The 23,938-nt window shown below is 54.6% G+C and overlaps 1 protein-coding gene across 2 annotated transcripts; it reads left to right on the top strand.

Annotated features, from left to right (window-relative positions):
* The first annotated feature begins 295 nt into the window (after window positions 1-295).
* Window positions 296-15,471, top strand: MYLK2 (myosin light chain kinase 2). 2 transcript variants are annotated; one of them, XM_074317513.2, is made up of 13 exons: window positions 297-450; window positions 548-647; window positions 1,120-2,971; window positions 3,901-4,202; window positions 5,785-5,890; window positions 6,442-6,535; window positions 8,766-8,875; window positions 8,959-9,100; window positions 12,186-12,256; window positions 12,387-12,515; window positions 13,073-13,225; window positions 13,374-13,506; window positions 14,517-15,471. In XM_074317513.2, exons 2-13 carry the CDS (start codon window positions 596-598, stop codon window positions 14,595-14,597), a joined length of 3,225 nt encoding a protein of 1,074 aa, XP_074173614.2. In that variant the 5' UTR covers window positions 297-450; window positions 548-595; the 3' UTR covers window positions 14,598-15,471. The 2 variants fall into 2 exon arrangements, 1 of the variants encoding a protein (XP_074173614.2); XR_012491162.2 differs by lacking the exons at window positions 13,374-13,506; window positions 14,517-15,471 and adding an exon at window positions 12,866-12,933 and having other exon boundaries at window positions 296-450; window positions 13,073-13,179.
* The last annotated feature ends 8,467 nt before the right edge of the window (window positions 15,472-23,938 follow it).

Here is a 23,938-nt window from a genome sequence, read left to right as displayed (position 1 = left end):
GGGGACCCCAGGAAATCTAGCATACCAGTGGGCAGAGCCAGGGCCCAGCCTGGGCAGAGTCTTGCCCTTCAGCCTTGCCTGAGAGCCCCTCTTCTTCCAGGCCCCCTCCTTGATCTTGTTCAAGCCAAGGCCTGGGGAGAGGCTGCTCCCCTGGGGCCCTAGGTGCCCCCTCCCTTTTCTCTTCCTGCTTGTTCCAACACCACTCTCCCCCCACTTGGTCCATGGGAAGAATGCCGTGTCCTCTGAACAGGGGCCAAGAGTGACAGGTGGTGGCAGTCCGAGCTGCATGGCCCCTGGTGTAAGAGAGCCTCTCCTCCGTCCCCGCCTACCCTGCCCGCGCCCCTGCCTCCGCCTCTGCCCACCGGCCCAGCCCGTTACAACTGCCCCAGGACTGCAACTGGGCAGCCGCTGCAAAACAGACGGCCACCAGGTTGCCCCTCTCTGCTCCAGGTACCTCTCTCCCTTCATTCAGCTGGCTCTGGCCTCCTCTCAGCCTGATAAGAGGAGGAATCCGACAGCCTGACACACCTCATGCTTCTTTCTGCAGCTAGAAAGACTTGAGTTAGGCAAGCAGAAGCATACGCCTCCCTACCTTATGGCGACAGAAAATGGAGCAGTCGAATTGGAAATCCAGAGCCCATCAACAGGTGCCAAACTGGGGCAGGAGATGGAGGGAGGAGCTTGGGAAAGGGTGTTTGAATCCAGGGTTGGGCTGGTTCCTCTGTGGGAGTTCTATGCCCAAGTCCTCTTTGTATGGAGCATGGGGGACGCAGAAATCAGATTTATCTATGGGTAGGGTTGGGCTGCGTCAAGGGCCTATACGAATCCCTCTCCAGAGAGACTGTGAAAATGGGAAGCCCCCATGGATGGCACCTAAACACAGAGCAAGGGCTGGTGGGGCATCCAGGCCTACCTGATGACCAGAAGCCTCCCATACAGGCCTCTCAGGTCCTGGCAGCCCATCTCTAGAGCCCATCGAGTGGCCCTAGAGGTTCAGGGGAGAAGCATTTGCAAATTGTTGTCTGGGTGGGGACCCGGGCCCAGAGCTGGTCTCTGGCCAACCTGGCTGGGGGCGGAGGGGGCGGAGGATGGATCCTAACTGGTGTCTCATCTCTGCAGACAAGGCACCCAAAGGTGCAATAGGCGAAGGACCCCCAGCTGCAGAGAAAGACCCTAGTCCTACAGACCCAAAGAAAGACCCTGGCCCCCCAGAGCCAAAGAAAGAACCTGGTCCCCCAGGTCCAGAAAAAGACCCTGGTCCCCCAGAGCCAAAGAAAGAACCTGGTTCCCCAGACCCAAAGAAAGAACCTGGTCCCCTAGACCCTGAAAAAGAACCTGGCCCCCCAGACCCAAAGAAAGAACCTGGTCCGCCAGACCCTGAAAAAGAACCTAGCTCCCCAGGCCCAGAGAAAGAACCTGGCCATCTGGGCGCAAGGAAAGAACCTGCCCCTCTAAAGCCAAAGAAAAAACCTGGCCCCGCTGACAAAGAAAAAGAACCTGCCTCCCCAGGCCCAAAGAAAGAACCTGCCCCACCAGATGCAAAGAAAGAAACTGGTATCCCCAACCCAGAAAAAGAATCTGACCCCCCAGATCCAAAGAAAAAACTTGGGCCCCCAGACCCAACGAAAGAATCTGGCCCTGCAGACCCAAAGAAAGAACCTGGTCTCCTGGGCCCAAAAAAAGAAACTGGCCCCCCAGGTCCAAAGAAAGAACCTGTCCCCCCAGACCCAAAGAAAGAATCTACTTCCCCAGACTTAAAGAAAGAACCTGGCCCCCCAGACCCAAAGAAAGAATCTGTTTCCCCAGACTTAAAGAAAGAACCTGGCCCCCCAGACCCAAAGAAAGAATCTGTTTCCCCAGACTTAAAGAAAGAACCTGGCCCCCCAGACCCAAAGAAAGAATCTGTTTCCCCAGACTTAAAGAAAGAACCTGGCCCCCAAGACCCAAAGAAAGAATCTGTTTCCCCAGACTTAAAGAAAGAACCTGGCCCCCCAGACCCAAAGAAAGAATCTGTTTCCCCAGACTTAAAGAAAGAACCTGGCCCCCCAGACCCAAAGAAAAAACCTGGCCCTCAAGACCCCAAAAAAGAATCTGTTTCCCCAGACTCAAAGAAAGAACCTGGTCCTCCAGACCCAAAGAAAAAACCTGGCCCCCCAGACCCAAAGAAAGAACCTGGCCCCCCAGATCCAAAGAAAGAACCTGGCCCTCAAGACCCCAAAAAAGAATCTGTTTCCCCAGACTTAAAGGAAAAACCTGGCCCTCCAGACCAAAAGAAAGAACCTGGTCCCCCAGACCCAAAGAAAGAATCTGTTTCCCCAGACTCAAAGAAAGAACCTGGTCCCCCAGACCCTGAAAAAGAGCCTGGCACCCCAAGTCCAAAAAAAGAACCTGGCTGCCCAGGCCCAAAGAAAGAACCTGGCCCCCCAGGCCCCAAGAAAGAACCTGGCCCCCCAGACCCAAAGAAAAAATCTGTTTCCCCAGACTCAAAGAAAGAACCTGGTCCCCCAGGCCCCAAAAAAGAACCTGGCACCCCAGGCCCGAAAAAAGAACCTGGCCCCCCAGGCCCAAAGAAAGAAATTGGTCCCCCAGGCCCAAAGAAAGAATCTGGTCCCCCAGACTCAAATAAAGGATCTAGTCCACCCACCCTGAATAAAGGTGCCAAAGCCCCTGCCCCAGAGAAAGGGGATGGTGCCCTGGCCCAACCCTCAACTAGCAGCCAGGTCCAGGAGGGAGAAGACGGCTTGGGCAGTGGGCCTGCGGAGGGCAATGCCGGGCCGCAGGCAGCCCTGCCCCAGCTGAGCGCAACAGCAGAAACCAGTTTCAAGGAGCCCAATGCTGAGCAGGGGACCTCAGGCAGCCAGGACCCTGGAGAGCCCAAGGCACAAAAGAAGGCAGCAGAGTGCCAAGAAGCGGCCAGGAGGGGCTCACCTGCCTTCCTGCACAGCCCCAGCTGCCCAGCCGTCATCTCCAGGTGAATGCCCCCTGTCTGAGAGTCGGGAGGGGTCCTGGGCTCTGTGCCCAGGGATCATGCTGAGCTCTTCTGTCCTCATAATTGCTGTTTTTACATTCAATGCTGCATTGGGTAGTTTTAACATCCAGCTCCCTCTGTCCTGAGTAGGCATTGGCCCTACCTGCTTACCTCCTTATCCCTGGCAGAAACCAGGACTGCGATGTTTCTGACAATCAGAAGCCTGGAATGTCAGGCAGGAGAAGTCCTCAGAGACCTCCGAGGTGGAACTCCTCTTTTCTAGGCACCTGGAGTACAGAGTTCCCGTTAGTCCATGAACTTGGGTCTAGCCAAGGGTGGGGCCGAGATGTCAGAAGGAAAGGATAACCCCTCTTCTTAATATAATTATCGGTATAGCTGACTAATAACCAGATTGGTAGATCCTTACTAATACTTTCATAAATTACTAATACTTTTTTTCATAATAAAGCACCAATCTTATGATGCAATCAGTTATGCTTACCTGAATGTTAATCATATTAATGAGATCATTAATGATGTATTGGAAACCACAATAGCACTTACCATATTAATTTGAATTATGTATTAATATTAATTGCATCAACACAGTTTTTATGAATCAAGAGTTACATAATCTCCCTAATTATATCCATAATGATTACCCATATCAACGATCCTATTAATAGTTTTTCATGATCTAGTAGTGTGTTGATAGTCAAGATAATGACCTCAGACATTTACGGTATTATTAACATCCCTTGATTTTGTGTAAAGAGAATCGGTATGCATTACCCCATGCACTTGGGGTGGGAGGCAGAGTTGTATTAGCTCCAGGTTGCAGATGAGGCCCTGGAAGCATTGAGACCTGCTGGAGGAGGCCGCAGCAGGGCTGTGGCTGCTAAGGGCGTCACCTCTGTGTTCTCACCTTCCAGCCCCGAGAAGCCGCTGGCCCAGGAGCCCCCAAATGAGGCGTCAGAGCTCATCTTTGAAGGGGTGCCCGTGACCCCTGTCCCCATGGATCCCCGGCAAGCCAAGGCAGCAGAAGGAGGGGAGAACATCCTGGAAGGCAGCCAGAAGGAAGCAGAAGAGAAGGCTTCAGGCCAGGCTGGCCAGGCTAAGGTGCAAGGGGACACCTCGAGGGGGATCGAGTTCCAGGCTGTGCCCTCGGAGAGATCGGAGGTGGGGCAGGCCCTCTGTCTCAAAGCCAGGGAGGAGGACTGCTTCCAGATTTTGGGTAGGCCAGGGGTGGGTGGGGGTAAAGGGGCTGGGTCTACCCAGGCTGAGGGAGGAGGGAAGTGGGCTCCCCATGTCTCCCTGTTTAGAGGACTGAAATGCTCTGAGCCATGCCACACCCAGGCTGATTCATCCAAGTGTCACACAATGCCAGGAAGTACGAGCTTCTAGTCCCTATTGATAGATGGGGAGACTGAGGCTCAGAAAAAGGAAATGGAGTGAGTGCCCAAAAACCTACAGATAGGACAGGATTTGAATTTATCAGGACGGCCTGACTCCAGAACTCACTTTTGACTTTCTTCTACTTTGACTAAAATGGGGCTTTAAAAAAAGATGGGCAGTTTACTGGAGCAACATCCACTCTCTACATAGTGGAATTTGAAGTCAGTTTGCAGAAGGGCTGGAGTGCCAGGCTTAGGTAAACTACATCCTGGACGGGGTGGGGAGGGTCATGGGAGCTATAGAGGGTTCATTAGTCGAGGAGCACACGTGTCTGTGTGTGGGAGCAGTGACCAAGGAAGCTGGGCACGTGAGATGGGGCAGCGCTGTGGAATGGCTTTAACTGACAATCAGACAGGGAGCCAGAGGTTTATTCAGCGGGATGCAGGGAGCCACTGAGCATGCGTGAGCTTGGCGGGTAGGTGAATAGGGAAAGGGCTTGGGCAGGGATGCGGCAGGGCTGGGGGTGGGGTGAGATGGGGTCAGGAGAGCCCAGAGTGTCCTGACAACCCCCTCTCCAGGCTGAGGTGCCCTGGGAGACCCGCCAGCCTGCCTGGTGAGCGGCACAGTGCCACCCAGACAGGGTGGGAGGGCCTGGCGGCTGGGCAGCAGCCAAGAGCCCTGCCTCCTCCCCCGAGGAGCCGCAGAGACCTGTGCCCCGCCCCGCCCAGAAATCACATCCTCGGGGTGACAGGACCTGAACAACCTCCAAGGGCCATCTGATTTATCATCAGCCCGGCTTCCCTGCCGCCTCTTGCTATTTATAAAGTGGTTTCCATTCCCGATGATTCAGCCTGTGGGCGGCCAGGACCAGCTGTTCCCCATGGTTGTCACTAGGTGGCAGCCTTTCCCTACCAAACTTCGTCGTTCCGGCCTCCTCCCCGCCCACCCGTTGCCCCTGGGCCATGCCCAGGTTGGACACCCATTTCACAGGTTCCCTCCAGCTGTAGTATTATTAGAGGAGATGGTAGGCAGTTTCCATCACCTACCCCGTCAGACAGAGTAACCCCTATCTGGCACTCCACCATTATAGTTGCCCTTTTCTCCTTCAGTGCAAATGCAGATAGCTTGGAACCCAGTGTTCACACCTTATCATGTGGGAGGGTCAGAGAAGTCCATTGTGCCAGGAGAAGCTGAGTCCCCCTCTGTCAGAGGCAGAGGCCTCCCAAGGCCATTGTGTGTGTTGGTGGCAGAGCTGAAATTGGAACCTGAGTTCCCTAGCCCCTGTCTCGGAGCCACCTGTCCCCCAGGTATCACTCAGTGAACTTCCCTATATGGGCCCAGGCTAGGCAGCAGGGGTTGGTGCCAGGGTGGATCCTCAGAAGCTCTTGGCACTGACTGACGACTCTGCTCTGCTTCCCCAGACGACTGCCCACCACCCCCGGCTCCCTTCCCCCACCGCATCGTGGAGCTGAAGACTGGGAATGTCAACAGTCAATTCAGCATGAACTCCAAGGAGACATTGGGCGGGTGAGAGTTGGGACCCCAAACCAGCAGGAGATCATGGAACCCCCTGGCGCCTCATGTCTTCCCCTTCAAGGCCCAGCCACACCCCATTAGACATGGCCCACATGGACACAATTGCTCCTAGAGATCACACCTGTCACATGCAGACTGTCATATGGCTGATATACAATCGTGTCACTGTCACTCATAGACACACCATCACTGTTCCCCATGGGAAGCACACAGGATTTTCCTGTCTTTCAGTTTCAGGTACCACACTAACCCCTTCAAGGTGGTTCTAGCTTTGCAAAAAGCCCAGAGCCCCAGGACCCCTACTTGCCACAAGCCTGTCAGTTGTCACATCAGGAGTCACCCTTTGGATGAGCCTGCCCTTCCTATACCCATGATTTGTGTGGTTCAGCCATGGTCCCCGCAGTAGAGATTCAAGAGGGAGTGAGGGCTGGCTGAGGAGAGCACCCTCATCTCACACGGGGATCCAGATGGGAAGACAGCACAGGCCCCCTCAGCCATGTGCCCCTGGGAACTCCCTCACTCCCAGCCTCTTCTCTCTCCAGCGGCAAGTTTGGAGCAGTCTGTACCTGCACAGAGAAAGCCACAGGCCTCAAGTTGGCAGCTAAGGTCATCAAGAAACAGACACCCAAAGACAAGGTAGTGGGGGTGGGGAGGTGCTTATGCAGAGGGGGGGGATCATTGGAGTGGGAGCCTCTCACCTACATCTACCCATGAGTCTGCACCAGATAGACAGACAGACAGCCCTGCCACAGAGGCCTGATGCTCCTAACCATGAACCAGACCCTCAGTTAGTAAACTTATACCTGGAGACTTTCCCTTCCAGGTACAGGATATTTGTGCCCCCTGCTTGGTTCAATTCAACAAACACTGATGAGCGTGGACTTGGGGCCAGGCCCTGTGCTGGGCACTGGAGGTCCTGAAGTGAAGTGAATGTGGTCCCCACCCTCTGGGAGCACCAAGATAAATGGGGCTGGTTCAGAGCTCTGCCTCCAGCACCTTGCCCAGGCCTGGTTCATAGGAGGCTGAGAGCAGGGCTTGTTGAAAGAATGAATGAATGAATGAATGAATGCAGGTAGAGGCTCATGTGGAGTGAAGGAGTTGGGTGTGTGAGAAGGTAATGACAACCTACCCACATGGTGTGGTGAGCTGTGACTCCAGAAAGCTAGGGTGGGGCTAGTAAGGAGGGGGCAGGCTCCTGTCTCAGCCCATGGGGTCAAGGAAGTTCCTAGACTGGCTGTCTCCTGAATGAAGGCTATGAAGGAGGAGGAGCTGTTTTCCAGTGGCGAAGGCAGGGAAGAGTGTTTCAAGCAGAGAGGACTGTGGGAGGAAAGGCCTGAATGCTGAAAACAGCAGGTACCTGCTGGGGGCCCTTGAATGGAGGCAGAGGGAGCCACGGAGTGAGGTTATGGACATTCCAGGCAGAGACCACAGCACATGCAGAGGCCTGGAGCCTAGAACACATGAGAAGCAGCTCCAGACGGCTGTAGCCCTGAACTCCCCATCATAGCTTTGAGCACATTTGGAAGGCAGGTATTTTCTACGTGATTCTGTCTTTCTCTGCCTCTTCTACTTCCCGGGCCTGGATCCATATTATTGCCTGTGGGTCCTCAGGCTTCTATCATGGACCTGGCTCATCACAGATATTCCATCCATCTGTGCTGTGTAAATTAATTGGAGGCAGCCATTGATTAATTAATTATTAAGCAATTTTTCTATGCCATTCACTGTGCCAGGTGCTGGGGAAATGGCAGTGAACTGAAAAAGTCCTGGCCCTTATGGGTTGACATGCTAGAGACAAGAAACAGGCAACTAAAAAACAAAACAAAACAAAAAGCATGGTGTCAGGAACTGAGAAGTGCTAGGAAAGAAAAAAAAGGCAGGTAAGGGACCGGGAGTGCGGGGCCGATGGGGGCTGTTCAGATAGTGGGGTGAGGTTAGGCCTCTGAGGAAGGTACATAAGGCGAAATATGAATGAAGGAACAGAATCACGGGAGAAAGCGAGCCATGCGTGTATTGATATGTTGCTCTGGAGGCACAGTTCGGGGAGAGGCCTGATTTGTCACATTCGCTGATTTCCATGGTGTAACTATTTCTACCATAGCTGATTTCAAGCTACCAATGTGACAACTGGCTTGCCAATTTTCTGAAAGTGACAAATAGTGGCCTAGTTTAGGCTAGGAAGGCAGCGGTGGAGGAGGTGAGAAGTCATGGGGTTTGTAATCTAGTTTGAATGTAGAGGGAAAGGATTTACAGATGGAGAGGACGCGGGGTATGAGGAAGCAGGAAGAAGAGGGAAAGCTGGGGTAGCTCCTAACTTCCAGTCCTGCACACCTCGGTGAAGAAGCATGTCCTTTTCTGATGGGCAAGCTGAGGGCAACTCCATTGTGGCGAAGGGGCCGTATCAAAGGTTTAATTTTGGACGTAAGAGATTTGAGATGTCTGTTAGACATCCAAGGGCAATAGCTGTTGGGCCATGGGAAATATGGGTGTCTGGAGTTGAAGGGAGTGCTCAGAGATGGAGATATGTATTTGGAGATCAGTCACATTTGGAAGGAAGGTCAAGTCCAGGGGCGTAAGGAGAATGCCCAGGGAGAGAGTGAAGGGAAGGGAGTGATGATCGGGGGGACTGGGCCCTTGGCATCCCAGTGTTCAGTCAGAAGGTGGAGGGGAAGAACAGCAAAGGCATGGAGCAGGAATGACTGGGGTGAGGCTTGGGGGCAGGGTGAGATGGGGGGCAAGGAGGCCAGCAAGGAGGAGGAGGCTGGGCGGTGGTTCAGGGAAGGTCTGGTCAAGGGCACAGGTACAGCGCGTGGAGGGGGGGAGTGACGATGCTGTGATGGTACCCCTGACCTCCCTGTTCCCCCAGGAAATGGTGATGCTTGAGATCGAGGTTATGAACCAGCTGAACCACCGCAATCTGATCCAGCTGTATGCAGCCATGGAGACCCCGCATGACATCATCCTGTTCATGGAGTAGTGAGTGCCAGCAGTGGGGGCGGGGCACCGGGTGGGGGTGCCAGAGGCCCAGAAGCAGCCTGTAGAGGGGTCTGTGCACACAGCATCGAGGGCGGAGAGCTCTTCGAGAGGATTGTGGATGAGGACTATCAGCTGACGGAGGTGGACACCATGGTGTTTGTCAGGCAGATCTGCGACGGGATCCTCTTCATGCACAAGATGAATGTCCTGCACCTGGACCTCAAGGTACCGGGGCTGGGGCTGCTCGCGAGGGGACAGGAGCAGAATCTGGCGACTTGACATCAATGTTGCAACCAGCCATTCCCTCCATCCTCCCTCATCCCTTCTTCTTCTCTCCCTCCATCCATCCTGCCATATGTAGATTCAAAACGGGTTTATTAAGCACTTACGAAGGACCAGGAATCGGGGATAAAACAAAACAACAACAAAAAAGACTTGATCCTCGCCTTCAGGAGCTTCTGGTTTCCTACTAAGTACTTGTTAAAAGGGTCTCTCGCAGCCCTGTGAACCCCAAGCTCAGTGCCTCCCACACAGGACTTTCTAATAAGTATTGCAGGGCCCTGAGAGGCGCTGTGAGTGTTTGTTCATTTATTCCACAATTATTTGTTGAGGTCCTACTACATGCCACGTCGTATTCTAGGTGGTGGAGATCCAGGGGTGAACAAAATAGATAAAAATGCCTGCCCTCGTGAAGCTTCTGTTCTAGATGGGGAGTCAGAAAAACAAATCCATACGTATAGTGTCAGTGCAGCAATATACACGTGGTAGGTGCTCACAAAAATGTTTAGTGAAAGAACATTTATATCCCTCTTCTGACCTTGTTTGGTTCCTTGCACAGCAGGACAGGGGGAGCAAAACTTTTAGGATCAATTGGTTAGTGGCCGCCTGGAGCTCTGGAGCTTGGTTATGGGGACCATGTGTGGCGCAGACAGGAGCAGCATGAGTGCTGGCTAGTCCCGTCCTTATGGCAAGTGTTAATGTTTGTGGGATAAGTGGCAAGGCGAGTGGAGATGAAATATGCACACTGAGGTGGGTTAGCGCCCATCGGCAAGGTTGATGGTTCTTGCCTTCGTTGATTTAATACCTGCTAGTATGCTGCTGTGCACTGCACAGGAGTCCCCTAAGGACGAGGAGGGACACACGCCGTCCCATGGAGCCTGCAGGTTTGTGGGAGGAACAGACATCCATAAAATACTGACCAAATAAATAGATTATTTTAAACCATTAAAAGTATCATGGAAAAGTGCGTGAGAGTAATGAGGCGCCATACAAGGTGAAATGGGAGAAGTGGGCAAAGGCCAGAGCATCTGAGGTCTGAAGCTGGCTATACCCATCCCCTGCTCACCAGGGGTCAGATGCCACTCAGAGTAAGCACCCCTCCCAATAACCCACTGGGTCAGGTGTGCTAGTATCATCCCCCTGATAAGGGAGGAAGCAAGGACATAAGGAGTTGGGTTTCAGGGAGGCCAACGTGGCCGAGAAAATTTAAGAGGCTGTTGTATTAAGTCAGGAGACAGATGGTGAGGCTGCAACCAGGAGCAGTGGGGGGATGGGAAGTGACCAGACCATGGATGCATTCTGAAAATAGAGCCATTCTGATTGCTGATGGTTTGGGTTGGGGTAGAGAAAGGGGAGGGAAGGAGAGAGTGAGGGGGACCCCTGAGTTTCTAGACAGCACCATGGCATTGGAGACCAGCCATTCCCCAGGGAAAGCCAATTTGTGGGGGGTAGAACAGGGTCCCCAATGAGAATGCAATGCCCTGGGAAGAAGCTCAACCTTAAGTCTCGGTATCCTAAAAAGTGTTTTATTTTTTTAGGATAGCAATACATTTTTCATCAAAAAAGGGCTTCACAGTCAAATCGGTTGGGTGAGCCATTTCCCAGGCCAGGGCTTCTCAGGAAGTCTGGTGTCCTCCAAAAGGAGACCTGAGTCTGTCTCGTCTCCCCAAACGATTGTCGCCTAGGACATTTCTTTCCCTGTTTTAGTGGGACCCCAGGTCAGCTATTAAAGCCATTAGTGTCCTGCTCTGAGTACATGCATCGGTTGGAAAAGGGCCTTCAGGAAGCATGTCCTTAAGGGCCTCCAATCAAATGCCTACAGAGCCCGGTCGAATAACAGAATGGTGTTAAAGGGCCCAGGCCCTGGGGGAACTGGAGGACCTTCGTCCAACTCAGGGGTCAGTGGCACCTCACTCAGTGCTCCTGCTCTTTCAGGAAGTGTTGACCATCAGGATATCAGGGTTTTCGTGCAAAATCTCCTGCCTTTTAACCATTGTTAACTACTTAAAATGTTTCTGCCCTGTAAACTCAGATTCATCCTGTGTCCTTGTGTGGACACAATATGAAGAGGAGACGGCAGCCCGGAACAGGGAGGGACTAGCCTCTCAGTAACTTCATTCCCACACTCACCTGTGCTTGGAGCACAGAATTCTGGGAGCCTTGGCTGAGCACCAGTGTCTTTGTTAGACACTGAAGGTGGGGAGCAAGGGGGCTGAGAGAAGACGGCTCTTGCCCTAGAAAAGCCAAGCCACAAGCGTCCTGTCTGCCCCAGCCCCCACTCTGTAGCGTGCACTATGGGTCCTTGTTGGCCAGTGGCAGGCAGACCAGTGCTAGAGGCAGAGAGTCCTGAAGTCAAGTCCTGGCTCCATCACATACTTGCTGGGTGACTGTGGCCAAGTCACTTCTGGGTCAGCCTCAGTTTTCTCAACTGTGAAATGGAGATGGGCAGTCTCTGCCACATAGAGCGGTTGGGAGGATTAATGAGTTAACACGTGGAAAGTGACTGACACAGGGCCTGATATTTTGTAGATGTCGTCATCATTCCTAACTTGGGGAGACAAGAGTAGCGTATCTTAGAGCATACCAGGAGCAGCGTGAAGCCCCTCTGTTCCCAAGAGGCTTCCTCGGGGAGCCCAAGCTGGTGTTTTCTTTCCCGGGTCTCTGGAGCTCTCTGTACCTGGTGGCGACCCTGACCTGGCCTCTCACCCAGGGTGCAGCTGTCCTCTGCAGGCTTCCCGTTTCTCCAGCCTCGGAAATGCTCTAACATTGTTGTTCTTGCATGGCCGTAAATGAGGGGCAATCTCACTGAATCCTCCCAGAAGCCTTGTGCTACGAGGCCTCGTCTGAGTCACTCTTGGGCCCTCAGGAGCCTCATCTGTGTCTGGAGCAAGCCAGTCTGAGGGTCTCCGATGGGCCGCCCATTCTGGCAGTCTGGGCCTCAGGCCCAGGGAGCCTGGGACACGGGTGGACCTGGACAGGGAGGGAGGGTGAGCAGGGTCAGAAGCCAATCCGGGCCACCCCTTCTCCTCAGCCAGAGAACATCCTGTGCGTCAACACCACAGGCCATTTGGTGAAGATCATTGACTTTGGCCTGGCACGGAGGTACCACCTGGGGGTGGGGTGGAGAGGGCAGGGCAAGCCTCTGAGGAGGGCAGGGGCCAAGGGAGGCGTGGAGGGTTCCTGGGAATGGGCTGGGAGCTGGGTTCTGAGCTCTTGGTCTCCCCCCTCCCAGGTATAACCCCAACGAGAAGCTGAAGGTGAATTTTGGGACCCCGGAGTTCCTGTCACCTGAGGTGGTGAATTACGACCAAATCTCCGATAAGACAGACATGTGGAGTATGGGTGTCATCACCTACATGCTGTGAGCCCCAAGGGAGCATGTGTTCCTGGGGTTGGGGCACCTGGGTGGGCAGCTGAAGCCAAGCTTGGCCTGGGGGTCCTGGTGAGGTGGTCCCACCTCCCCACTTGCTCAGTCAGGGGTTTGTTGGGGGTTGGGAGTGCTAGGGAGAACCAGGAAAGGGGAACTTTATACCCATTTTATAGATGGAGAGACCAAAGCCCCTAAAGGTATAGCATCCCAGCCCAGGGCTCTGGACAGATCTCTGATGACCCAGGGTGGGGGCAGAGGGGTAGTGGACATTTTTTTGCACTCACCATTCCTCTTCTTCACTGTAACCCTGGGAAGCTGGGATGATTATGCCCATTTTACAGATGAGAAGAGTGAGGCTCAGAGAGGGGAAGTGACTTGCCCAAGGTCACCCAGCCAGATTCAAACTCAGGTCTGTCCCACTCAAGAGGCTGGGGGTCTTTTCAGCACATGGTGCTGCCTCCTAGGATCTGCCCCAACCCCCAAGCCCCGAAAGGTGACTCAGCATCTCCAATCTCACCTCCCTGTCCTCTGCCATCCCTTCCCTCCAGGCTAAGCGGCCTCTCCCCCTTCCTTGGAGATGATGACACAGAGACCCTAAACAATGTTCTATCTGGCAACTGGTACTTCGACGAGGAGACCTTCGAGGCTGTGTCAGATGAGGCCAAAGACTTTGTCTCCAACCTCATTGTCAAGGACCAGGGGTGAGACTCACTGTAGGATGTGAACCCTGTGTGTGAGAGCCCAGTGCATGCGTGTGCAGGCAGGGTGGGAACTGGGCTGGCAGGCTGGCTAGGCTCCCATGCCTCATGGGCATGCCACCCACCCTTGCCACACTGCCCCTCCCAATAGGGCCCGCATGAGCGCTGCCCAGTGCCTTGCCCACCCCTGGCTCAACAATCTGGCAGAGAAAGCCAAGCGCTGTAATCGACGCCTGAAGTCCCAGATCTTGCTTAAGAAATACCTCATGAAAAGGCGCTGGAAGGTACCGCTGGGCTGGGGGTGGGGCAAGGGAGGGACTGCAAGGCGGGAAGAACTCTTGGCACCAGATCCCAGGCCCCACCAGCCCTGCCTTGGCAGGTTCTGTCGACCAGACCTGGCCTTGTCTGGAAAACAGGGTTGACTTTTTTCTCTTTGTCCTGGCCTGGCTCCTGACCCTCCACCCACCCCCTCCACCCTAAGGAGGGGCATCCATTTGGGGCTTGGGCTCAGGAAAAGCTCTCTGACCTCATCACAGGCTTCCTCCCTTCATTTTACAAATGTTTATTGAGCCTCTACTGCTTCTAGGCACTGGGGATACACCAGTGGATAAAAGAGGCAAGGATTTCAGTCTTTGTGGGCTGACTTTTGGTAGGGGGTGGGAGATATTAAAAGAGTTTAAGGAAGGGCTGTAGAAACAAATAGGGATGGTCAAGAGTGCCAGAGGAAAGGTCGCACTTCTATTTAAATAGGTGGTCAGGGAGGGCTCACTGAGAAGGAGCCTGTGAGAAAAGACCTGAAGGAGGTGAGGAGTGAGCAGTGCGGTACTCCTGGGGAAGAGTGTCCCAGGCAGAGGGAACAGCCAGTGCAAAGGCCCTGAGGCAGAAGCATAGTTGGCAAGTGTGAGAAATTGGTAGGGAACCAGTACGGATGGAATGGAATGAGCAAGGGGGAGGGGTAGGCGAGGTGGAAGAAGAGCGGGAAGCAGGGTGTGGAGAGACTCGTTGGCCATGGCGAGGGGTTTATCTTTTACTTGGAGCAAAATAGGAGCCATTGGAACGCCTTGAGCAGAACAGTACTTAGGTCTGGCTAACAAATCTGTTGAATGAAGGAATCCTGGAAGATGCAATGTCATGGTGCCTCCTGTGGCTATTTTGGGCACTGCACCAAAATGCCCAAAATTCATCCCTGGCGCCTGGCCCCCCCAGGATTGGAGGGCACCTTAGGAGACACTCAGCTGTCCCACAACTTCTCCCCTGCCTGATGCTGACTGGGACTCCTCTCCCTCATCCCCAGAGAAACTTCATTGCTGTCAGCGCTGCCAACCGCTTCAAGAAGATCAGCAGCTCAGGGGCACTGATGGCTCTGGGGGTCTGAGCCCCGGGAGTGGCTGGGGCCTGGACGCAGCCGCACAGTGGTCAGGGCTGAGGCCACACAGCCCAGAAGTCCAGAGCAGACGGGCCAGACCCCAGGGAGGGCTGGCCAGGACAAGGCTGCGTCAGGCCGGAGGCTCGGGGCTCCCCACGCCTCCACACAGCGACTGCTTCCCGGACAAGAGCCGCCTCGGATGTAGCCTGAACCCCTCCTGCTAACGCTTCCCCAGACAGGGCTCTGGCCCATCAGCCACAGCCTAGATGCCACAGGCCGGGCCCCATTGTTCCCTCCCCGGCTTCCCCTCTTGGGACTGCTGCCCTGGTGACCCCTGCTTGTCCCCACCTGGGCATCACTGGCCTGGCCTTGCTCCTAGCTGAAGTGGGAGGGCTGGGGGTCCCAGTGTGTGAGACTCTTGGGGTTGTGGATGGGAGGTTTTTGGTGGGGCAGGAAGGCAGCAAAGCCGATTCCTGAGGCCCAGCTGCCAGGGAGACAGAGTAGGCTTTGTGAAAGAGGACCTCCATGCCCCGGCCCGCCTCCCCACTCCCAACAGATAAGGCCTAGCACACACCATCTGGCCCAGCCTGGCCCCCCGCCCACTTTCCTTGCGACCACCAACACACAGGAACTTGGTGTGAGAGAGAGGACAGCCAGGCTTGGATGAGGGGAAGAGGGGGAGGCCTGGGGGACATGGGAGACCACCCCCGAGCTTGCCTGAGGGCCAAGCTGGCTCAATCCAGCCACTCCAGGCCCCCATCCCAGGGGTCACCCGCAGACTCAGATGCGGCTGGGTCAGCAGGCCCAGGAGGAGTGAGAAGGCCATGGGGCAGTCCCCAACCTGCTCTCAGCTTGTGCCTTGTAAATAAATGTACAGGTTGCATGTGGCCTCCTTCCCTCTGTACTCACTTGGGTGAAGTCACAGGTGACCACTGTTCACTGAGAAGTACTGTGTGCCAAGAGCTTTAGTGACGTCAGTCAGTTCACAGGGTGGTCGTTACCAGTGCAGCCGCAGGAGCCAGACTGCCCAGTACATGATCTGGGCAAGTGGCTTCCCCACTTGGTGCCTCAGTTTCTTCATCTGTGAGAGGGAGGTCACAGCACCAGCTAACATTTATTGGGTGATTACTGTGTGTTAGGCTCTACTTAAGCATTTGTATGTATATTAACTCATTTACTCTTCAGAGAAAGGTTATGTGGTAGATGTTATTCTTATTACAGAAGGGGAAACTGAGGATCATAGAGGGAAAGGAACTTGAAGGCTACTTAACCAGTCGGAATCTGGGGCTTGAAATGAACTCTTCTGTTTCCCAGACAGGGCCCTGCTCATGAGCCCACCCTGCTTCTCACGGGAACAAGGTGTAAGCAGAGAGCAGTCTTTGCTGGGCCCGCAGTGATGGGGAGTCTCCCAGGAGGCCTGGGGAGAGAGCTGTTCTCTGCTGGGCCACAACTCACCTCACCCCAGGCCTGCAGTGCCGAGGAGAGGGCTCCATCTGCTGGAGGGGCAGGGCAAGAGAGCTTAACCCTAATGGGGTGCAGCCTTTCTGGCTGTGAGGACAACTGAGTCAGAAGTGGGACTGACCTAAGTGGGACAGCTGGTCTGCTGGCTGGGGGCATAGCTATCTATTGGTTCCAGCAGGAATGGCAGTGACAGCGGTTGACACGCATTGAGCATCTGCTTGGTGCCGGTCCTGGCCCCACTCCGTGTGTTCATGATCACGTCAACTGCTCACGGTGACCCTGCTTAGTGGGCATTGTGCTGTGTCCATTTCTCAGGTGGGGAAGCCAAGGCTCAGGGAGGGTAAGCCAGTTGCTCAGGGTCATATAGCTAGTCAGGGACAGAGCAAGGATTGGTACCCGATCTAGGCCCAGAGCCCCTGCTCTTTTTTTTTTTTTTTAATTAAAGTTTATTGGGATGACAATGGTTACATAGTAAAGGTACACAGGTTTCAAGTGTATAATTCTGTACTACATCATCTATATATCACATTGTGTGTGCAGAGCCCCTGCTCTTAATTGCTACACTGCTTGCCTCCCGAGAATCTTGGACTTGCCCACATTGTGAGACCATGACAGTTCATCCCCTCCGTCCCCTGCCTCCATGAACATTGGCCTGGAGGGTGAGACCAGGGTCCCTGCCACCACCCCTTCCCTCTTCCAGCAGGTGGGTAAAGAGTCCCTGCTGCGGCAGGTGCCACACGGAGCGGGTGACTCTGGGCTCTGAGCCGGTGGGGTTTGTAGTCAGGGCTTGGGGGGTCTGGGGAACCTGACTTGGGCTCTTAGTGCTTATGGGCAAGGCCCGCATGGCCGTGGATCCCTGCTTGACTGCCCACCCACCTGCCACCTGCCAGCTGGGCCAGGCCTGTGGTTTCCTCTGAGTTTTCTCGGCCTCGCTGGCCCCCACCCAGGCTGAGCCTCGGCCACACAGCGTGATAATGAGGGATGAGTCACCGCTGTGGGGTGGGTGGGGGGAGGAAATGAGATCCAGCGAGAGCAGAGATTCAGGGCCTGGGTCCAGCTGGGGAAACTGAGGTCAAAAGGAGGAAAGCCCCTCAACAGAGACAGCAACCGCTGGGACTAGAACCCAGGACTGCCGACTCTCACACAAGCCTCAGTTTCCTCCTCTCTAATATGAAAATGACAACCTCAGCTTTGCTCTCCTCTGCCACTCCTAGGGCCATTGTGACAATCAAGATATGGGATTTGGTATTCATTCACCATATTTCACAGGTGAGGAAATAGCTTCAGAGAGGGAAAGTGATGTGCCCAAGGCCACACAGCAAATGGACATGTCCTGGGCAGGAATTCCACCCAAAACCAAGGAACAGGGCTGATCACTGCCTTTACCCCTATGCCCTCCCAGGAGTACCTTAAAAAGCCCTTTTTTGATTCATTAAGTGCCTCCTTTGGGCCTCTCCTGGCCCCTAGGGTTAACAATACAGATGGGGAAATCGGGATTCAGAGAGATTTTGCTCCTTCTAAGGGCCACAGAGCACATGTAGGAAAAAGCTGGGATTGCAGTCCTGACACGGGACTGAGTCTGTGCCTCTGCAGACCTGGGTCCCAGCCTCCTCACTTTCACTAGAGCTCACATCCGCAGAGCAGCCTCAGGGAGGAAGGCCGGGGGGTGGGGGGGAAGCTTCTTCACCCCAGGAACCACCCTGATGGAGGGAGTGAACCCTCAGCTGGTTTGGGCCTGCCAGCTGGCGCCAAGGCCAGGGCCAAGGCTCTAGGTCTGGGTTTCTGCAAGTCCCAGGTGCCAAGCTGTGAAGGTCCCCTGCACCTTGCTTGGTGTGCTCTGCCCTCTATGGTGCCCATCATAATGCCAGTGCTGGAAGTGAACTTCCCGGCAAGGTGCTCTGTGCCTCCTGAGTTTCCCCTGCCCAGGTCCTCGGCCTCCCTTTTGGGCTAAGAAGGGTTAACAGCCTCCATGGGACAGCTCCTCCTGGCTGGCTCCAGCCCAGAGAGCGTTCCTCCAAGACTATTTCCTGCCTCTGGGCCTTGGCCAAGCCCACAGTGACCACCCCATGGGTCTGAGGCTGCATCTGGTTTGGATTACACCAGGGCTGGTGACGCTGCCTCTTCCTGTCTGTGTCCAATGGCCTCGAATTCCACCAGCCACCTCAGACCCAACAGGGCAGCCGTGGGAAAAGACCCAGCCAGTGATAGGGCTGCCGTGAAGGTGTGAAGCTGCCCGGGCTGTCCTGAAGGGTGTGCCCACCTGGACCAAGCTCCCATGCATACAGCCTCCCACCAGCTTTTCTTTCCTCCACTCTAATGGATGTTGTTTATTGAGCACCACACACTGTACCGTGTGATTCCATGAATGAATTCATTTCATCCCCATCCTAGGAGTGAGTATTTTCATTACCAGCATCGCACAGATGAGGAAATTGAGGCTCAGAGAGTTTATGGACGAGTCCATGGTTTCCAGCCAGCAAAGAGTGGGGTCAGGATGCAAAGCTGACAGTGCCACATCCAGTCATTTCACAGCTATTTGTTGAGCCCTTGCTCTGGGCCTGGCCCCACGTTAGAGCCTGAAGATGAATTAGTCACGGTCCCACCCTCAGGGAGTTCACAGCCTCCGGAATGCCAGCCGGTAAGACGTTGGGGATGACAGTGAAGCTGGAAGGACACGGAAGAAGACACTGCTACTCTCTTTCCTCCAATGGGAGTGACAGCCAATGAGAGCAAATAGGAGCAGGGTCTTTCCAGATCAAGTGAGGAAGGTGTTTCAGGGAGCGGGGTCGCGTGTCCAAGGACTTGGAGATGTGAGCAAGCTTGTCTTGGAGCATTTCAGTAGGGCTTTTGCATACGATGAAATAGGGACTAAGTCTGGAGAAGTTGGCCGGGCCTCAAATGCCAGGCTGGATCGGGGCAATAGGGAGCCATGGAAGGTTTTGAACAAAGGAGGGGCATGGTTAGATCTGTGGTTCAGAAGGCTCCCTGCAGCCAGGGAGCTCAGCGAGTGGGAGAGAGAGACTGGAGGCAGGGAGACCCCGAGGCAGGCTGGGCCGTGTCTGCTTGAGAGGTTTTGAGAACTGTGGGGATAGGAGGAGGAAGACAGATCTCATACACTTCTTGGGAGACAGGCTGGTGACAGATTGGGTGCAGGTCAGACAGAATGGGGTTCCATTCTACTTGTTTTCCTCTCTGAGCCTCAGAGGTCTGTGTGTGAAATGACATAATAATAGTACCTGCCTCCCAGAGCCAGTTGCAAAAGTTACTTGAGACGTGTAGATACACGTTGAGCAGCTGGTACATGCTGCTGACCTTATGTTCGTCCCACAACTATATCTCTAGCCCCTACTATGTTCTAGACACGGTTCTAGGTTCTGGGGACAAGCCAGTTGACAAAAATCTCTGGCCTTATGAAGCTTCATTCTGGCAGGGGAGAAATCTGAAGGGCAGTAATGAATTTAGAATGGGTTAGTGGGTGGATGTGGTGGTTCGGGAGGGTTTCTCTGAGGACGTGAAGGGCGTGAAGGAGTGAGCCCTGTGGGGATTAGTGGAAGTCTGTTCCAGGCAGGAGGAAGGGCAAGTGTGAAGGCTATTGGGAGTGAGGGGAGGGCAAGAGGCCAAGATGAAGCCAGGTCACACAGGCCCCTCAGGACTTGGGCTTTTGCTCTGAGTGGGTAGGGAGCCCTAGGGGCTTCTCGGAGATTTGATCCATGGTGAATGGTTGAATGGCTGACCATGATTCCACTTGTCTGCTCAACAAACCTTTATTGAGGTCTTGCTTTGTGTTGGTCACCAGGTTAGGGAAGTGGATACGGTGAGTAAGGCAGACCCAACCCCTGCCCCCTGAAGCTTACATTCTAAGGCAGAGACACGATAAAAAGTGAATACACACAGAAATGCATAATACCACTTTGCAGCAAGCGCCATGTGGAGGAAACAAATAGGGTGCAGAGAAGGAGAATAATCTAGGGGCCTGTAATCAGATCAGGAGGGGAGGCTTCCTTGAGGAGGTGATATTTAACTTGGGCTCCAGATGTGGAGAAGTCAGCCAGTGGGGAGTGAGCATTCCAGGTGGAGGGAACAGCAAAAGCAAAGGTTTAGAGGTGGGAAAGGCACTCACCAGGGAGTCAGCTGTCGTAACTCTTGAACTTGGAGCAGGCGGATCAGCCTCTCATTTTTATCCAAGAGAGATCAGGGTGCCGTGATACTGTGGTCAGGAAGAGGCAGCCCTGGCCTTTCCAGGGGCTACCAGGCAGGGTTCTAGCTGACTCTGGCCTGCTTTTAGCCTGGAACTGTTTCCTTCAGCCCCACCAGCTCCCTCCCCGTTACCAGCAGAGCAGGAATAAGGGATTAGGTATTCCTGACCTGGACCTGCGGAGGATGGAGGTTTTGCCACATGCAAAGAAAAGGGCAGAGAGGACTGGGCTGAGGAGATGAGGCCCTCCCCTTGGGATGTTTGATGTTCCAATTTCATTCTTGTTGACTAAATTGTACACCTAGTGTGCAGGACCAAGTTTCCCAGCTATCAGTCGAGAGGGTTGGAATCATTGCCCCCATTTTACAGATGAAGAAACTGAAACTAGGAGGTGAATCCACTTGCTCAAGGTCACACAGCAAGGAAGTGGAAATGCCAGGAATTAAATCCAAAGCCTTGTCTATATAAGTCTTCCCTCCTTCTGCAGACCACCCCCCACCTCCATAGCAGCTGGACCTTCCCCTGGGGATAAATCAGGTAAAGGGGAAATGCACCCCCCCACCCCCAGCCCAAATATTTATCTATTGTGCTTAATAAACACTTCTATTGCACTTTCCATGTGACAGACTCTGTTCTAAGCACTTTGCTTAACTCATGTAATCCTCACAACCCCATGGATATAGGTACTGTTCGTGTCCATATTTTATAGATAAGGGAAACACAGAGAAGGGAAGCAACTTGCCCAAGGTCACACAGCTAGGAATTGATGGAGCTGGACTCTGAACCCAGGCAGTTGGGCTCCTGAGCTCCCGCTTTTAGCCGCTGCACCCCCTGCCTCTGACAGCCTGGCCTTCAGGGAGATGGAAGCCTGTGTGGGGAGGAGAGGTTTGGCTGGGGCCTGGATTCCTGGGTTCTGTGCACTCCCAGTAGTCAGACATGCCAGGCTGGGGGACACAGCCTCCCCTTCCTTCTTCCTCATCACCATGGTGGCCTCTAAGAGCCCCGCCTTCTGCGGGAGAGGGTCTCCCCACCCCTGGCCCAGGCGCTGCCTGGGGTGTGGGAAGGAGTATTGAACTCTGGGCAGTGGAATGCCAGAAAGCAGGGAAGGAAGCGGGTGGGCGGAGAGCAGAGCGGGAGGGGAGATAAGATGTGGAGGGTGGGGGAGCCTGCTGAGGAAGACCCAGCCCTGTGGGTGGGGGTGGCCTCCTTGGGGGCAGGGAGAGCAGAGACCAAAGGATCAGCAGGTGAAGAACTCGATGACGGTCCTTCAGAGCTTCCAACCTGGGGGGGAAGGGGCTGCCTGTGAAGGCAGGGGACTCCCCTTTCCTGGAACCCCACATGATAGGCTCGACTTGGTGTAGAGGGGATTCAGAAATCGAGCAGGAGATGTTCTTTCAACTCTAATATTCCAAGAATCTGAGCTGGAATATTCAGAAATACCACTGATCCTACCGTTTTCAATTTTGATCTAACAAGGTGACTCAGTACCCTTTTTTGTTCCAACCTGCTGGGAAGAAGGAGTGAGAGCTGGGATCCGCTCCTGGTTTCAGACAAGCCTCCAGTGAGGAGAGTCCTTGAGGCAGAGTCAGATGGGATGGCCCTTGTCTCTTAAGACTATAAGGCAGCAGAGAGGGGACCATGGACAGGTACAGAAGACAGTTCCACTCCTGCTGTGTGGCCTTGGACTCGTCACTTACCATCTCTGGCTTTGGTCTCGCCGTCTGTGCCTAGGTGCTCTCTCTAGGTTAGCCCAGCTTGGGCATTCTGAATCTCCGCTCAGCACTGCACACTCCCTCCAGGTGGGGGTGGCCAGGCAGGAGCCAGAGGGTGTCTGTTGGTCATGGAAAGAATGTGAGGGCAGGAGGCCCAGTGGGTGGGGTCCCCGGACTGGGCAGCGAGCAGAGGGCAACGTGAGATCATGGTGTCCGGTCCTCCTGGTCAGCACCTCTGGGGACGGGATCCTCTCCAGGCCATGCCCCAGGTTAGACCCTCCCCTGGGACCCAGTCTCAAAAAGTCAGGCTGCCCCACCTCCACTCCCTTGGGCAAAGGGAGTGAAATCAGGGCCAAAGAGGTGGGCACTGATCCAGTCTCATGCAGCGAGTCCAAGACAGGCACTAAGCCCAGGATCCTGCTTGGGGATTGGGGCTGAGGGGGCCTGTTTTCACTTCTTGACTATGTTGGCGGCCAGGGAAGGATGTGGAGAGGGGGCTCACGCCCAGAGCGGAGTCTGTGCTCCTGGGTGGGGATGACTCTGTTCCTCAGGGCAAAGGGTGGGCAGGGGACACAGCTTTCTTCTCCCCAAGCCCCGACCCCAGGGGAGGGCTGGGCAGGATGCAGAGGCCTGGGCTCCCCCAGGCAGGCCAGCCTCCCCATCCTCCTACTAGCTCAGGACACAGGCTGGGAAGGGATTGGGGTCACCAGGTCTCCACAGGAATGCACCACAGGGAACAGTGCCCGGCAGAGGCCTCTTTCCCTGACCCAACTGAGAAAGAACCCCCACCCCCCTGAAACTGCTTCTCCTTGTCTCTATAACTGTCTGTCTGTCTCCGTGCATCACACACACACTCTGAGACATACTGACCCGCACAAGCACACACCGTCATACAAACCCACACACACGCCTCCTTCCCCCCTCCTCACCCGTGTCCTCACACATAGAACCTTTCTCTCCTCCCCTGTCACTTATGCGGCTGCCTGAATGCAACAGGACAGAACTTCTCTCCTCCCCATCGCTAGATGGGTTCCAGGCTGGGGTCCGGCAGGCACGGTGGGGAGGGTCCTCACAGCTGGCCAGGCATTTTCCCAACCCCTCCGGCTTCAGTGAGCCCCCACCCTGCAGGTCCCCCTTCCACCCTGGCTCTGGAGTCTGTGGGAACCAGACAGTTGGGGCTGTCCAGCCAGGCTTGCTTCCTCCCAGGCCCCAGGGGACCTGCTGAGGGAGGAGGGAGCAGCAGAGACTGAAGTCAGGATGGCTCCCTGCCCAGGAAGGGCCTCTGGAGGGGATGGGGTTGCCTACGATGAAGGGGTCTCCAGCCCCTGGGTGTCACTTCGTGGGACATAAGACCCTCGAGGCCCCTACACCAAGGCCAGAAAGGGTTTCCCCAGTATCCCTGGACCTTCTCTCCCTATACACATGATCCAGACGGGGGCTGGGGACTGAGGCTCCAGAAGGAAGCCATTTGCCTCAGAACTCTGGTATGAGGGGGTGTGGGGACAGTGAGGTTTCAGGTCCCTAAGTCCGTTCCTCTGATGGAGGCCACGCATACAGGCATTTCTACTGCTTTACCAAGGGGTCAGCTAAAGAAGGCCAAAGGTCAGGGCTCTGTCACTTCTGATCGATACCCAGGACACCACCCCCCTCCCTCCACGAGAGAAATGAATGCTCTCTTAAAGAGTTACCAGGAGTGCTCAGAGAGCTGGGGGCGCAGGGAGATCCCCAATCCTGTGGGAGATCCAGACAAGAGGATTTGTGCCGCCTTTTGAGGCTTGCAAGGCGTAAGGGGTGCCTTTTTAGCACTGGCATTCCAACACTCCCCCTTCCCTGTCACCACCAGCTCTGCTCCTCCCTGTGTGGCACCCCTGTATCCTCTCTCAAACTGCAGGTCAGGGGCTGAGGGAAGAGCACGCAGACCAGATTTCCTCTCTGCCACTCATGTGCCATCTGGAGTCAAAACTAGTGGGCCTCAAACTCTG

The sequence above is a fragment of the Rhinolophus sinicus genome, chromosome 13 (genome assembly GCF_057876585.1).
Source record: "Rhinolophus sinicus isolate RSI-liver-muscle chromosome 13, RSI-T2T, whole genome shotgun sequence".
Classification (NCBI taxonomy): Eukaryota; Metazoa; Chordata; class Mammalia; order Chiroptera; family Rhinolophidae; genus Rhinolophus; species Rhinolophus sinicus.
Note: the sequence above shows the minus strand (reverse complement) of the source record. Positions and strands in the feature narration are given on the sequence as shown.

Coding starts and splice junctions, on each gene's coding strand:
- MYLK2 (XM_074317513.2), top strand. CDS start 596: ATGGCGACAGAAAATGGAGCAGTCGAATTGGAAATCCAGAGCCCATCA. Junction 648..1,119: donor AATCCAGAGCCCATCAACAG/GTGCCAAACTGG, acceptor TCATCTCTGCAG/ACAAGGCACCCAAAGGTGCA. Junction 9,101..12,185: donor TCCTGCACCTGGACCTCAAG/GTACCGGGGCTG, acceptor CCTTCTCCTCAG/CCAGAGAACATCCTGTGCGT.